Genomic DNA, 14,783 nt, shown 5'->3' on the forward strand with positions numbered 1-14,783 from the left:
TTTTTTAAGACACAAAATTGGGTGGGTAGGACTGGAAGGGATGGATCTGGGAATAGTTGGGGAAGAGAACGAATACAGTCAAAATTTTCAACTAATAAAAGAGAGGGAAAGATAGAAAACAACTTGAGTATTGAGAGAATCATAAATGGATTAGTATAAAGACATACTTAGGAAAAAACTTAATACTGTGTCTATTTAGCAGAACAATATTAGTAGGTTTTCTTCCGAGTGTGACCTATCAAGCCATCAGTTCTTGTCCCAGTTAACAATTCCAATCATGAATTGTCTTGATTAGGCCTTAAATCTAGTCAGAAAGTATTGATTACTAGACAACATAACATTTTTGCCACTATTGTACTAGTGAGCATATCTTGACAGGAATCACAGCTGTTTTGAAACTTAACAACTTTTGTCTTCATTACTCTAAGATCTATATACTATGATTATTGGTTGGTTTGTTTGTATTTGTGATCTAGGTATAAAAGACACTTTAATTTTACAATTCTGAAATCTGTGTCATTTGTGTGTTAGGTTAACTTATGCTTGTTGCAAGCTTCAGTGGAGGAGTCTCCAGCCACAGTTCCTAGTAGAAGTGTGACTCATGTGTCCCTGGTGGCTTTGTGCTTTGACAGAATTGCTACACAAGTTCGTATGAACAGGTGAAAAGATCTTATTAATTTGAGCAATGATTGTTGGAAGTGAAAAGCCTTGTTCTATCCTAATTATTCATAATTATTTTACAGAAACACTTGGGCAATGTTATTGATATTGGTTAGTTTCATTTTAAACAATGTAGTGAAATGTTTTTACTGGATGACATTTAAATGTTAACCATTTTGTACATTTTCTGTTTCCATTAAGAGGTGTGGTTGAAGAGACTGCAAATAATGTAGATGCTGGTAAAACATCAAATTTTGATAGATATGTTCATGCCAGCAAGATGCAGCCTCAGTCGTCTGGATCTCTTAGGTCAAATGCTGGAGCAGAGAAAGGCAAAGAGATTGCTGCCAAGTTAAATATCCATCGAGTCCATGGGCAACTTAGAGGTCTTGACACTACAGGTAAGCTTCAAACATTTTGTTTCTTTGTCATTTGTAAATCTGAAATTTTCCAAAAGAGAACATGTTCCTTTGAACATTGCTGCAATTTGATACTATCAGGAAGAGACAAGCACTTCTTCGTATGGTGCACTCATGGTATTTAACTATTCTATATTATGTTCTCTGCAAAATGGGAAGTAAGTTTTAGGACTATCTGTGTTCCAGGTCATTCTAACTGCTGTGCCTATCTCAGTGTTTGTCTTAGAGTTTCTGTTGCCTCAATGAAATACCATGACCAAAAAGGAAATTTAGGGAAGAAAGGGTTTATTTGGCTTACACTTCACATCATAGTTCATCACCAAGGAAGCCCAGACAGGAACTTAAACAAGGCAGGAACCTGGAGGTAGGAGCTAATGTAGAAGCCATGGAGGAGTGCTGCTTAATAGCTTGCTCTTCATGGTTTGCCTACAGCACAGTCTTATGGGAGCACTTTCTTAATTGAGGTTCTCTCTTGTCAGGTGACTTTAGCTTGTGTCAAGTTGTTGTCATTCAGCACATGCTTATTTTACCTCTTTGTATAATACCACAGCATCGGACTTGAGGCTTTAACAAAGGAAAATTAATTATTATAATTACCCGCAAACTGTAGTCTTAAAACTGAGGCAAAGAACAGTGATTTGAGTTGTAAAAGATCTGTAGATTGTAGTAGTGACCAGTTTGCACTTATTTATTAGATCATAAGCATTACATTATGTAACTTGAAACCTACCAGCTGGAATAAAAGCTCATTACAAGCAAAAGTCCCTATGAATTTCCACAGTATATTTGCATAAAAATGCAGAACACATGTAGATTTTTTGTTTATACTTATGTTTGAGATTCTCAGTTTCATGGCATTTGATAGCCACAGGGAGACAAGGTCAGTTTTCTGAGTGCAGTACTCTGGGCGTTCTATTGTGTATGCCTTCATATGGAAGTAGACTGCTTACAAACTTAAACACATTTCTCACCTTATACCCGCACTTAAAACTAAGTTCAAGAGATTTAAAGAGAAATGCAAATAATTAAGTAATCAGAATGATTTCAGAAAATGGAGGTTCGTTTTACTGCATTGCATGAGTAAGCAGTAGATTCATGACAATGTCTAATAAATTCCAGTTATAAAAAATTTTAATGTTAAGCTGTCTTTCAGTAAAAGTTAATACTTTTTCTAGGAAATAATGTTTTCCCTGAGGCCACATAATTAAAATAATTTTATTTTGTAAATGTTGAAAGCTTTTTAAAATACTTTGCCAGAAGGCTGGATTATTTAGAGGTTTGTTGACAGAATTCTTTAATCTTTCAAAAAGGAATTGACAAATTCATTGTTAACTCTAGAATCGTCTTACTACATTGGAGGTAGCATTATTTTCTTTACATATTTTATTTATTTTTTGCCTTTTCAGAATACCAAGATGCCTTTTAATACAACTCATATATTAATTTCTGATTTTTGTTTTTTTTTTTTTCTTAAAAAGATTTTCATTGTGTTCTCTCAATAATAGACATTGGGACCTGTGCCATCACTGCCATTCCCTTTGAAAAATCCAAAGTTTTATTTACTCTTGAAGAATTGGATGAATTTACTTTTGTAGATGAGACAGATCAACAAGCTATCCCAGATGTAACACGGATAGGTCCCAGTCAAGAAAAATGGGGCTGGATAATGTTTGAATGTGGACTTGAAAATTTAACTATAAAAGGTAAACTTTTAACTCCTGAGTTCTGCTTTGGTAGGGGTTTAAGTGTATTGAACAGTTTTTACTTTTTTTTACAGTTTAGAGCCTTGCCATGTAAGAAGTAAACATTTCATGTGAATTCTTCCTTTAATGAAAACTACTGGTTTATACTTGTTTCTTATATAAGACAAGGGGAGGAGTGGAAGGGAGGAAGGAAAGTCTCATCTGGTTATGAGTAATGCTTTAAAGCAGGAAAGTTGAGTAGTTGTAAGACTTTCAGGCTTAATCCTACATGATACAATAACTTAAAATACTAGTAGCTCTGTGTCCACACCTTTTACCTGCAAAGTCATACATAACTCTCTTAGATAATGGCAAAGCCTAGTGAGGAAGAACATGATCTTGATGAAGTTATATTCAGACATTTTAGAGTATAACAGTACAACACATATCTACTTTTTTTCCTAACAAGTGGCTTCCTTTATTTTTATAGGAGGAAGACAATCTGGTGCAGTTTTATATAACAGTTTTGGAATTATGGGTAAAAATAGTGTCACAGAAAGGGGTGGAGTGCTGACATCCAATAATTCTTCTGATTCTCCTACTGGCAGTGGCTACAATACTGATGTCTCTGATGATAACCTACCGTGTGACCGAACCAGTCCTTCCTCTGACATAAATGGAAACTCAGTTTCAGATGAGCAAGTTGGTGATTTTCTAATGATACTACTAGTTTGGAAATAGAGAACTATATACTCAATTTAAAATCAATTTCTAGAGCATATTTTCTCGTCACTTCCTGTTTTAGAGTTGTAACATTTTGTTGGCTATAGTATGACTACAGTATAGTTCCTGAATAGGTATAAGAATATATACCAATGGTGCACATTCCTACCCATTATACTAGTTAGCACAATACTCTGCTTATGTTATACACATAGTAAACATTGGTTAAATAAATGAATTTATAGAATTTAAGAAAGGTAGGCTGTGATTAATTAACTATTAGTTAATTTTAGAAGTCATTTTATGCTTATTGGTAATATTTTATATAAGTAGTAAATGTTTTTATATATCTGCTTATTTTAGATATCATTTTAAATAATACTTTATATTCAATTCATTTATTATTTTATTGTGGTAGAATTTAATTGTGATGAATACGGTAACAGCAAAATCATTTAAAATTGTGTATTGTTGAAAAGTTGGGCCGCTATTTGGTGACCTTGGACAAACAATCAAAAATTTAGTGAATGTATACACATCTACACATAAACTTTTGAGAGTAAACAATAAAAGCATAAGTGAGCACCCTTTCATTAAGAAATAAATTGTGGGTACCCAGTGTTCATGATTATACTCACCTCTGAACCCCATTTCCTGGGGGCTATTTATTTTTATTTCTCTGTGTATGAGAGACAGAGTGTATGTGGGTATGGGGTATGCCATCCCTTACATGTGGCTGTAAGCCCTTACCCTAACCTTGAGACAGGTTCCTCTAATGCCATATAAACCAAGTTGGCTGGTCTTGGAACATTGGAGATCTTCTGTTACTACCTCCCATTTCCTTGTAGGTACACACTGAAATACAGACCCATGTTTTGTGGGTGATTTGGTTTGGGTTGGGTTGGGTTTGGTTTTGGGTTTTTTATTTCTAACTTTTTTACACTTTTATTACTTTTTTTGATAGATATTTTTTTCTAATTTACATTTCAAATGTTGTCCCCTTTCCTGGTTTCCCCTCTGAAAACTTCCTATCCCCTCCCACTTCCCCTGCTCACCAACCTACTCACTCCCACTTCCTGGCACTGGCATTCCCCTACACTGGGGCATCGAGCCTTCACAGGACCAAGGGCCTCTCCTCCCATTGATGTCTGACTAGGCCATCCTCTGCTACAAATGCAGCTGGAGCCATGGGTCCCTCCATGTGTACTCTTTGGTTGGTGGTTTAGTCCCTAGGATCTCTGGTGGTAGTGGTTGTTTCATATTGTTGTTCCTCCTATGGGGCTGTAAATGCCTTTAGCTGCTTGGGTCCTTTTTCTAGTTCCTCCATTAGGGATCCTGTGCTTAGTCCAATGGTTCACTGAGAGCATGCACCTCTGTATTTGTCAGGCACTGGTAAAGCCTCTCCGGAGACAGATATAACAGGCTTCTGTCAGCAAGCACTTGCTGGCATCCTCAAAGTGTCTTGGTTTGGTGACTATATATGGGTTGGATCCCCAGGCCTTTCCTTCAGTCTATGCTCTATACTTTGTCTCTATAACTCCTCCCATGGGTATTTTGTTCCCTCTTCTAAGAAAGACCAAAATATCTACACTTTGGTCTTCCCTCTTCTTGAACTTCATGTGGTATGTAAATTGTATCTTGGGTATTCTGAGCTTCTATGCTAATATACACTTATCAGTGAGTGCATATCATGTGTGTTCTTTGTGATTGGGTTACCTCACTCAGGATGATATTTTCTAGTTCCATCCATTTGCCTAAGAATTTCATAAATTCATCATTTTTAATAACTGAGTAGTAAGTACACCATTATGTAAATGTACCACATTTTCTGTATCCATTCCTCTGTCGAGGAACTTCTGGGTTCTTTCCAGCTTCTAGCTACTATAAATAAGGATGCTCTGAACACAGTGGAGCATGTGTCCTTGTTATATGTTGGAAAATCTTCTGGGTATATGCCTAGGAGTGGTATAGCTGGGTTCTCTGGTAGTACTATGTCCAATTTTCTGAGGAACTGCCAAACTGATTTCGAGAGTGGTTGTACCAGTTTGCAATCCCACCAGCAATGGAGGAGTGTTCCTCTTTCTCCACATCCTCGCCGGCATCTGCTGTCACCTGAGTTTTTGATCTTAGCCATTCTAACTGGTGTGAGGTGGAATCTCAGGGTTGTTTTGATTTGTATTTCCCTGATGACTAAAGATGTTGAACATTTCTTTAGGTGCTTCTCAAAAATTCAGTATTCCTTATTTGAACTGGGTTCTGCCGAGTAGTCTTGGTTTCTGTTGCTTATGTTCTTGTGCTTGGCTTTTACCATCTGTTTATCTGTGGTGTTAGCTTGTCTTGCTGTCTCTGACTTTGGCTTGTCCTTTCTGCAAGCCTATGTGTCAGTATTCCTGGGGGACCAGTTCTCTCCTGGAGGAACTAGGGTATGGAGAACTGTGGTACAGGGTCAGCTCTGGGGTGCAGACAGAGACCAGAAGGATCCTGTCTCCAGCTGATCTTGGTTCTTGTGTCCTGGTGGATCTGTGAGGGTCCCTCTTGGGCCAGGAATTTGAAGAAAAGTGGTGGTCTTACCTGTTCTGGCAGGCGTGTGGCACTCCTGGGAGACCAGCTCTCTCCTGACAGTATTTGTGTATGTAGCTCTGTGGCACAGGATCAGCTCTGGGTGCAAATGGAGACTGGACGACTCCTGTCCCAGGCAGTCCCTTGCTTCCTGTGTCCTGAGGGTTCTGGGTGGGTTCCTCTGAGCAGCAGTGGTGATCTTACCTGTGCTCGCAGGCCTGTCCGCACTCCTGGGAGACTTGCTCCCTCCGGGCGCTATTTTGATATGGTTTTTGTTTGTTTGTTTGTTTTTAATGTGCCTTCTGTTGATATAAACTCAGGTTGTCAGGTTTACTGGGCAAGTGCTTTTACTCACTGAGCCATCTCCACATTCCCTAGGAATTTATTTGGTGTATATTTGGAGAGTTTATCAATTTCCATAATAGTCTAATGGCCCAGCAGGTAGAAGCAATTGCTAGGTGTCCAGTCTGGCAACCAGAGTTTGATCTCTTGAATCCTTGTAATAGTAGGAGGAGAAAACTGACTCCACAAATGTCTTCTCTGATCCCCATATATATGCCATGGTACTCTTACACATCATGTTCACATATCCCCACAATAATCATAAATAAAATTTTAAGTTAATCAGTTTCATTATTCTTTAAAAGTGTTTGGAGGGTTCCATTAGAATTTTAATGAAGAGAATTAAGACATATGTGGCTATGCACTAAACAATTATTTTAGTATTCTTCCTTACCTTTTCAAACACTACAGAATGTTTCTTAAAGATTTATTTTTATTTTATGTGGAGGAGTGTTTTACCTGCATTTGCTTCTGTACATCATGTATCTGCCTCATGCCAACTGAGACGAAAAGAGGTTGCTGGATCTCCACCATGTTGGGGCTGGGAATTGCTCTCTAGCCTCATGTTACAGAATTTTAGAAGCCTTTCTCCCAGATCTTTTGCTTCTTGGATTTTGTAACAATTTATCTAGGCTCTGTGTTATTTTTTTTTCCATTTTTTTACCCAATTGTTTTTCCTCAAACATGGGTATTCCCTGTAAGTTATATTCATGACACTAATTTCCTTCACACTCTGATATTTTTATTATATAGTGATCCTTTCCTGTGCCTCTTTTACAAAATTTATGAATCATGACATTAAGTGTGCCATGGCCCCAGAGACAAGTCAGCCTGCAGTCACTTGCTTGACCATGAATGTTGCTGCAGTAATATGCATTAGTCTCCCTCTTTTTTTCAAAAGTCAAATTCTACGTCTTTATATATCTAAGTTCTTGGCCTATAGCTTCTTAAGAAATCAATGTTTCAAATTTATTTATTATGTTTTATGATACTGAGGATTAAACTGAAGACCTTACAACATGCTGTGCAAAGAACTAGCTCTACCTCCCCAGCTATAGTGATTGGTTTTGTTGTTGCTGGTTTGTTTTGGTTCTGTTTTTTTTTTTTTCTCATTAATTTGTTTATCCACTTAACATCCTGATCATAGCTCCATTACCTCCGCTCCTCCCAGCCCCATCTTCATAAGTCCTTCCCCCCCCCCCCATCATCCCTTTTCCTTGTCCTCAGAGAAGGAGAAGTCCTTCTTGTCTACCTCTCTGCCCTGGGACATCAAGTTCCAGCGGAACTAAGTGCATCTTCTCCCACCAGGCAGTTAGACTAGGGGAAGGGGATCCAGTGGCAGGCTACAGAATTAGAGACAGCCTCTGTTCTAATTGTTAAGGGACCCACATGAAGACCAAGCTGTACATCTGCTTCATATATGTAGAGGGCCTAGGACTAGCCCCTGCACTCTCTTTGGTTGGTGGTTCAGTCTCTGTGAGTCTCCATTAATCCAAGTCATTAGGTTTGGCAACAAGGCAGTAAATACCTTTCCTTGCTGAGCCATCTTACTGGACTCCAAATACTTTGCTTTGAAAAAACCAAAAGCTAAACCTGTAGTCTTAGATACTCAGGATGCTGAAACAGGAGGATCTCTTAAAAGCCCAGGAGGTCAATACTAGTCTAGGTAACATAGCAAAGTTTTCTCTTTTAAACAGAAACAATGAATCTGAAAAACTTGGGTAAGGCTAAGGACATCATCAATAGGACAAAATGGCAATCTACACAACGGGAAAAGATATTCACCAACCCTTCATTCATTCAGAGGACTAATATCCAATAGATACAAAGAACTCAAGAAGTTAGACTACAAAAAACCAAATAACCCAATTAAAAATGGGGTACAGAGCTAAACAGAACTCTCAACAGAGGAATCTCTAATGGCTGAAAAGCACATAAAGAAATATTCAAAGTCCTTCGTCATCAGGGAAATACAAATCAAAGCAACTCTGGAGATTCTGTCTTATATCAGTCAGATGGCTAGTATAAAAAAATTCAAGTGACAGCACATGCTGGTGAGGATGTGGGATAGGAGAAACACTCCTGCATTGTTTGTGGGAATGCAAACCTCTATAGCTATTTTAAGCAACATCCACAGGTCAAGGTTCTATGTAAGGAGCAGTCTGTTAAGCCTGATGATGAAAAGGTTTTGTGCTTAAAGTGCTAATAAGCCTGTCTGAATGGTTCTGGAGAATCATTATTGGTTTTGGCTTTTTTATATAGGATGAAGGAGTTGAATCTGATGATTTGAAAAAGGATCTACCTCTAATGCCACCACCTCCAGATTCATGTAGCATGAAGTTGACTATTAAAGAGATTTGGTTTAGTTTTGCAGCTCCCACCAATGTGAGATCTCCTGCACATGCATTTTCTAGGTAAGAAATTTCAAAGTGTAATTTTGTCCATTGACAGTTCCTCCATGTTTCAGACAGCTTACCGTTCTGTTCTGAGTACTTCCTGAATTATTTTTCTGGCATATCTAATATCCCATGAGTGATAGAATGGCTATTCTTACTATCTTTCTTATTGAATATTTTCTGTAGATACTATATATTCTCTATTTAGCCCAATTTCTTCCCTAGGATTTTGGCTGTATTTGCTCAGCTTACTGCCTTAGACTTTTGTTTTATTTTTCATTTCAAACACATTTCCCCCTAATTCATTTCCAAGTATTCCTTTTTTATTCAGATGTTGATAATTTGTCAGTGACCAAAAGGGAAAAATATTGTCAGGATAAAATAGCATTTAGTGCTAAAAATATAAAGTTTAATCTTAACACTTGTTTTTGTGTGTGTGTGTGTGTGTGTGTGTGTGTGTGTGTGTGTGTGTGTGTGTTTTAAAGGCAGCTAAACCTCTTAAGCACTGCAACCCCAGCTGTTGGAGCATGGCTGGTTCCTATTGATCAACTCAAGTCATCCTTAAACAAATTAGAGACTGAGGGAACCTTGCGAATTTGTGCTGTTATGGGATGCATAATGACAGAAGCATTAGAGGTATGTCTTTTAATCATATAAGGTATCAGATATACTTTGTTACTGTAAATTATTCATTACTATTAGTAGTTGTTGGAAGGTACTAGAACTACAAGTTCTTAATTACTAAATATCTTTGACTATAGAAATTTTTATACATATTATTCTAAGTCTTTTTGTTTGGTTTTCAGAATAAAAGTGTACATTTTCCTCTAAGAAGTAAATACAATAGACTTACAAAAGTTGCTCGCTTTCTCCAAGAAAATCCTTCTTGTTTATTATGTAATATTCTACACCACTACCTGCACCAAGCAAATTACTCCATCATTGATGATGCCACGATGGTGAGTATTCAAGGAAGCTGCTATTCTGTGGAAATAGTACTAGATGGGCATGTTGAGAAATGGTTAGAAATACAGGTTAGTGAATGCCATTTTGCTCTGACTGACAGCTTGTATATAGAATCTGTCAACATGGATAAAATTTCTCAGCTTGATAGGTTTAATGAGAAATTGTCAAAGATGAAATTCTGAAAAATTCCAAACTTCAAGAAGGTTAGAGAGGTTGTGTAAAGCTAAATTGAGTGCTCAGAAGGGAAGTAAAGACCTAGAACTGAAAGGTTGTACTCTAGAAGCTAAAAGCATACAGTTCAAGTCAGGAAGTAATCCCTAGAACCATTATGGTTTAATAAAATAGAGATTGATCACAGAGGGAACATATATAATTGTACAATTCATCTTCGCTCATAGAAAATCAATTTGTGATTGTGGTTTTAGAATTTTGAGGACATTGCTTGACTTCTCCTAGCATCCAAATAGTAAAGCATACACAACAATATTTATCCAAATTAGGCACCTGTGTATCAGTATTATTAATGGCTGTCCAAACCTTTCACCAGGCAAGTGAAGGATCTATATTAAATAGTGGATTTTACAAAGATGCTTTTAATCTAAGACTGAAATAGTATTTTGTACTATCCTGGAATTGATCACAAAGTTGCACTATGCGAGCCTGACATGCCCCTCCTAGTTGTGGTCAGAGGAACTTGAAAGCATTAGCCATGAGTGGATGGATGCTCTACATACCAAGACAGGAAGCCAGAGGCTGTGAAGGTAGTGGTCTTGCTCTTTAATAACTACCCATATACAGATTAATCAGGTCTCACCAAAATGGCTGTAATGAATTCTAAGACCACTATCCTCCATGATCTTCACTAGATCTCCTCTTAAAATGCCTCTCCCTTTCAAACATTTCCACACTGAGAACCAAACTTTTAAAGTATATGAACCCTTGAGGGACATTCTCAATATATGCATAGCTGTAGCAGGTTTTATTGTCAACTTGAAAATCTGGGTAACGTTGAACAAATTAAAGATGTAAATTTTAGTTCCTTCATCTCTAAGTGGGCATTTTGAGATTAAAATGAGTTCTTCATTGTTATTACAGAGTGATGGTCTTCCTGCACTGGTAACTTTAAAGAAAGGATTGGTTGCTTTGGCAAGGCAGTGGATGAAGTTCATTGTGGTAACACCTGCCTTTAAAGGAGTTAGCTTACACAGACCAGCTCAGCCCCTGAAACCTCCAGCGACTGTGGACCAGGAGCATGAAGAGGGACTTGGCCTGGATAATGGAGGTGGTCTACAAAGTGATACTAGTGCTGATGGTGCAGAATTTGAGTTTGATGCAGGTAACTTTTGTTCAGGGAGCTTTTCTTTCCTCGGTGTAAACACTCTGTGTTCTTGTAGAAATGACTTCCCATCAATAATATGCCTCTTTAAAAGATACCAACCAGGACCTTTTGCCTGTAATTATTAGAAAATTAGTAATAGGAAAATATTGTGACTGTTATATACTTGATCACATGGTACTCAATAATTTTCATAATTTTTGTCCCTAATTTGAAAATGTTGTGGTTGGACTATGCAGTTGTTAATTTTATTAATCCAAATTCACAGTGACTTTGGAATTTTTTTACTGAACAAATTTTATAATTTAGTTTTGTGAGATACAGTAGACCAATGAATGTGTCTAATAAGAGATTTATAGAAAACTTTAAACAAAAACCTGCCTTTTAAAATTTGTATTTGCTTATTAGTCTGTTTTTAAAGGAGTTTTCTTTTATCACCTGTGTTGTGGTAAATCTCCAACCCAAATATGCCCCGGCAATGAAAACACAACACAGTTAATATGATTACATGCTGTGCTTCTAGATTGGGCAGATCTACCACTACACTGCCATCTTCCCCATCTATGAGACCCCTTAGAACTTGAAGTTTCTCCAGGCCTTGTGCTTCTGCTCTGCTTTTCTCCTTCCTCCTCCTCCTCCTCCTCCTCTGCATCCTCTCCCTCTTCCATTTTTTCCTTCTTTCTCTCCACCTCCTCTTTATCTGCCCCATTATCAGCTCTTTATTTTACAAATTAAGGTGGGAAGCAGGTTTACAGGAAATTACCTGAGTGCTGACTCATTCCTTATTGCAACCCTTCACCAGAGAGTGGAATTAACATCAAATATAATTTAGCCCCAAGGCTATCCACAACACACCTGTTTCGGGAAATATTAAAAAAATGAACGCACCAACTCTCAGCAGGACCAGGCCATGCTCCTGCACTCCTGCTGCAACGACTCTCTAGAGCTAGCCCCTGTGCCAGGTGATCTTACTTGCTCAGTCTCTCTGCCCACCAACTTGCCAACCCTGCAGGGCCACATGGCTCCCACTGGGCCTTCATTCTGGTTCCCTCTCTCCTCCTGAGACCTCCCTCCCTGTCTCCTCAACTCCTCACTCTGCCTAATGTGATTGAACAGGAAAAATCCTGCAACAATCACTTGTTACATATATTTTTACTTTAAATAAATTTGGAGGCCTGAGCTAAGAATACAATTTTATATATAGGATATGTTGCATCTGAACAAGGTAGATATACTTTTTTGAAATAAATGTATGTTTTTACTTTAACTTTTTGCCACAGACTAATTTCATATGATGATGATAGGTCGTCTTACAGTGCTTTGAAAAAAACATTAAAAGTACTGTGAGGAAGAAGGACTATAAGAGAAAATTCCTAAAATTAAAACTTCTAGAACACTTAGTTAGCTTAATTAAAAATCATACTTTTAATAAATAGTTTATAAGAAATAGCCTGAGTTTTATTGCTTATTATCTAGAATTTGTTATGCACAGAGGTTGAATTAGTTCAGTAACTATACCTTCTAAACACCAATGTCATTTCTGACACTCTGAATATTCTAGAGGGTGACTGAATTGGTTGTTGGCCACTGTATCAGTTACATGGCTAGTGTAAACTCATATTCAGGTTGGATAGTAAGGAAACAAAAAATTAAAAATCGTAAACATTGTATATCTGTTTGGATTATGAAAATGTATAGTAATTTTACAGACAAGATGTTGGTGATGTTTAAGATAAATATGTGATGATCTGTGTATAACTCACTTATCTTTGGAACCTTTACAGCCACAGTCAGTGAGCACACAATGCTGCTAGAAGGAACAGCTAACCGACCACCCCCTGGGAGCTCTGGACCTGTCACTGGAGCTGAGATAATGAGGAAGCTTTCCAAAACTCACACCCACAGTGACTCTGCACTGAAAATAAAGGTATGGCATTGCTAGCACTGATTAGAGCTTAAAACTTAAAGAGCTGACCTACCTTTTTTTTTTAAATTTCAGTGTTAAATATCTTAGATGTCTATTCTAAATATTCCAATAGTTTGTTAGAATTAATAACTTTATGATGGTTAATAATTTCAGTGTATAGATTTCCATTAAATTTGTACCACTAATACTTAATATTTAAAGACCACTAAACTTTTTTTTGTTTTTTTTCCTAGTTATCTCCAAAACCTTTTTTTCTTATTGAATCTTATATGTAATAAAATTCAGTATTAAAAATGTTGATAATCTTGTCATTTATGTTTTAGTAAGAAGCCATTTGGGCTGCACATTATTGATACAAGTTTAGGTTGAGTTTTTACAAATTATAATCTTAATTTATACTCCATTGTTTTAACAAGTTTAAAGGATGTTTGATAAAGAAGGAAAGTAGAGCCAAGTGAGTCGACTAGCATTGAGAGCAGTATCCTCACTAGAATCCTGCCCTGTAACTTGGACATTTTCTGACAGAATTGTGCATCAGCTCCTTTATTTGTAAGGTGTGGACTTTGATAGCATCCTCCTTTGGAAGATTGTGGTGAGAAATAACTGAGTGAAGATATGATAAGTTTATCTGACACTTATATTGTTTTACTTTATTGTTGCTGTTGTTAGTTTGCTATTCTAAGAACTGAATATGAGTTAATAGCATTACTTTCACTCAAAGTCTGCATATAGACTTATACTGGAATTTAGAATAATTTCAACATTAAATTTTAAAATTTCAGGGGGCTGGATAGATACATGGCTCAGTGGTTAAGAGCACTGACTGCTCTTCCAGAGGTCCTGAGTTCAATTCCCAGCAACCACATGGTGGCTCACAACCATCTATAATGGGATCTGATGCTCTCTTCTGGTGTGTCTGAGGACAGCTATAGTGTACTCACATACATAAAATAAATCATTAAAAAAATTGAAATTTCAAAATGAAAATTATAACCAAAAACACATGAAAAGGGTTAATATATCTCAAACAGTTACAAAAGTATTTTTAATCACTAAGAAAAAGATAAGATATAAAAAGGAAAAGTTTTAGAAATAGATAAAATCATTAAATATGTCACAGAAAAATAGGTATACAAATATGAAGATGTATTCTCTCATAAGAAAATATAAAATTGATGTTTTTATTTTTATAAGATTAGGGTAACAAAACTTGATATTACATATGAAGATAAAAGAAAACAGTCATTCTCATACACTATTAGAATATTGTTGTATGACAGAATTTTTCCTGCGGAGATACTACACTCACCTACTTACCCCCAAATAGAGAACTCCTGATAGGCCAAAGTATAGATAGATATCACCAGAATTCGACTTGGTGAACCAGTGAGTTTTACTGGGGTTATGTACAGCAGTAGGAATGGAAAGTCTCAGTCTTGGAGGAAACTGTTCTATAAGAAGTTTACATGGTTTTGAAGGATCAGTGTGGCCCTAAAGTATAAGTGAAAACATTTACCCGTCAAGGACTTTCATTCTGGAAGGAACTGTAAATGATCAGATAGATTCTAGAGCTTTCTTGCAAAAAATAGTGGATGTGACATAAAAGGATTAAACATTACAGGGCCAATAAATTATGTACACTGTTATAATTAACTACTATATAGTCTTTCCAAAAAGGGGTTGGTTTATGTGAGACTATAGATGCCACTAGAGTTACATGGATTGAGTTAATAGCAAAATATGGGGGTGTTTGTGTTATGTTTCTATTGTTGT

At 36.8% G+C, this 14,783-nt stretch overlaps 1 protein-coding gene across 11 annotated transcripts in view; it reads left to right on the forward strand.

Annotated features, from left to right (window-relative positions):
* The window catches only part of Kiaa1109 (KIAA1109 ortholog), a 191,668-nt gene that overhangs the window by 89,751 nt on the left and 87,134 nt on the right, over positions 1-14,783 (forward strand). For all 11 annotated transcript variants that reach the window (XM_029475239.1, XM_021157454.2, XM_029475245.1 and 8 more), the window contains exons 34-42: positions 532-659; positions 862-1,061; positions 2,585-2,782; positions 3,252-3,463; positions 8,648-8,799; positions 9,267-9,417; positions 9,588-9,740; positions 10,843-11,083; positions 12,868-13,010. In XM_029475239.1, the coding sequence (XP_029331099.1) occupies positions 532-659; positions 862-1,061; positions 2,585-2,782; positions 3,252-3,463; positions 8,648-8,799; positions 9,267-9,417; positions 9,588-9,740; positions 10,843-11,083; positions 12,868-13,010 (1,578 nt within the window). The remainder of the gene's footprint in view (positions 1-531; positions 660-861; positions 1,062-2,584; positions 2,783-3,251; positions 3,464-8,647; positions 8,800-9,266; positions 9,418-9,587; positions 9,741-10,842; positions 11,084-12,867; positions 13,011-14,783) is intronic.

This window comes from Mus caroli, chromosome 3, assembly GCF_900094665.2.
Source record: "Mus caroli chromosome 3, CAROLI_EIJ_v1.1, whole genome shotgun sequence".
Classification (NCBI taxonomy): Eukaryota; Metazoa; Chordata; class Mammalia; order Rodentia; family Muridae; genus Mus; species Mus caroli.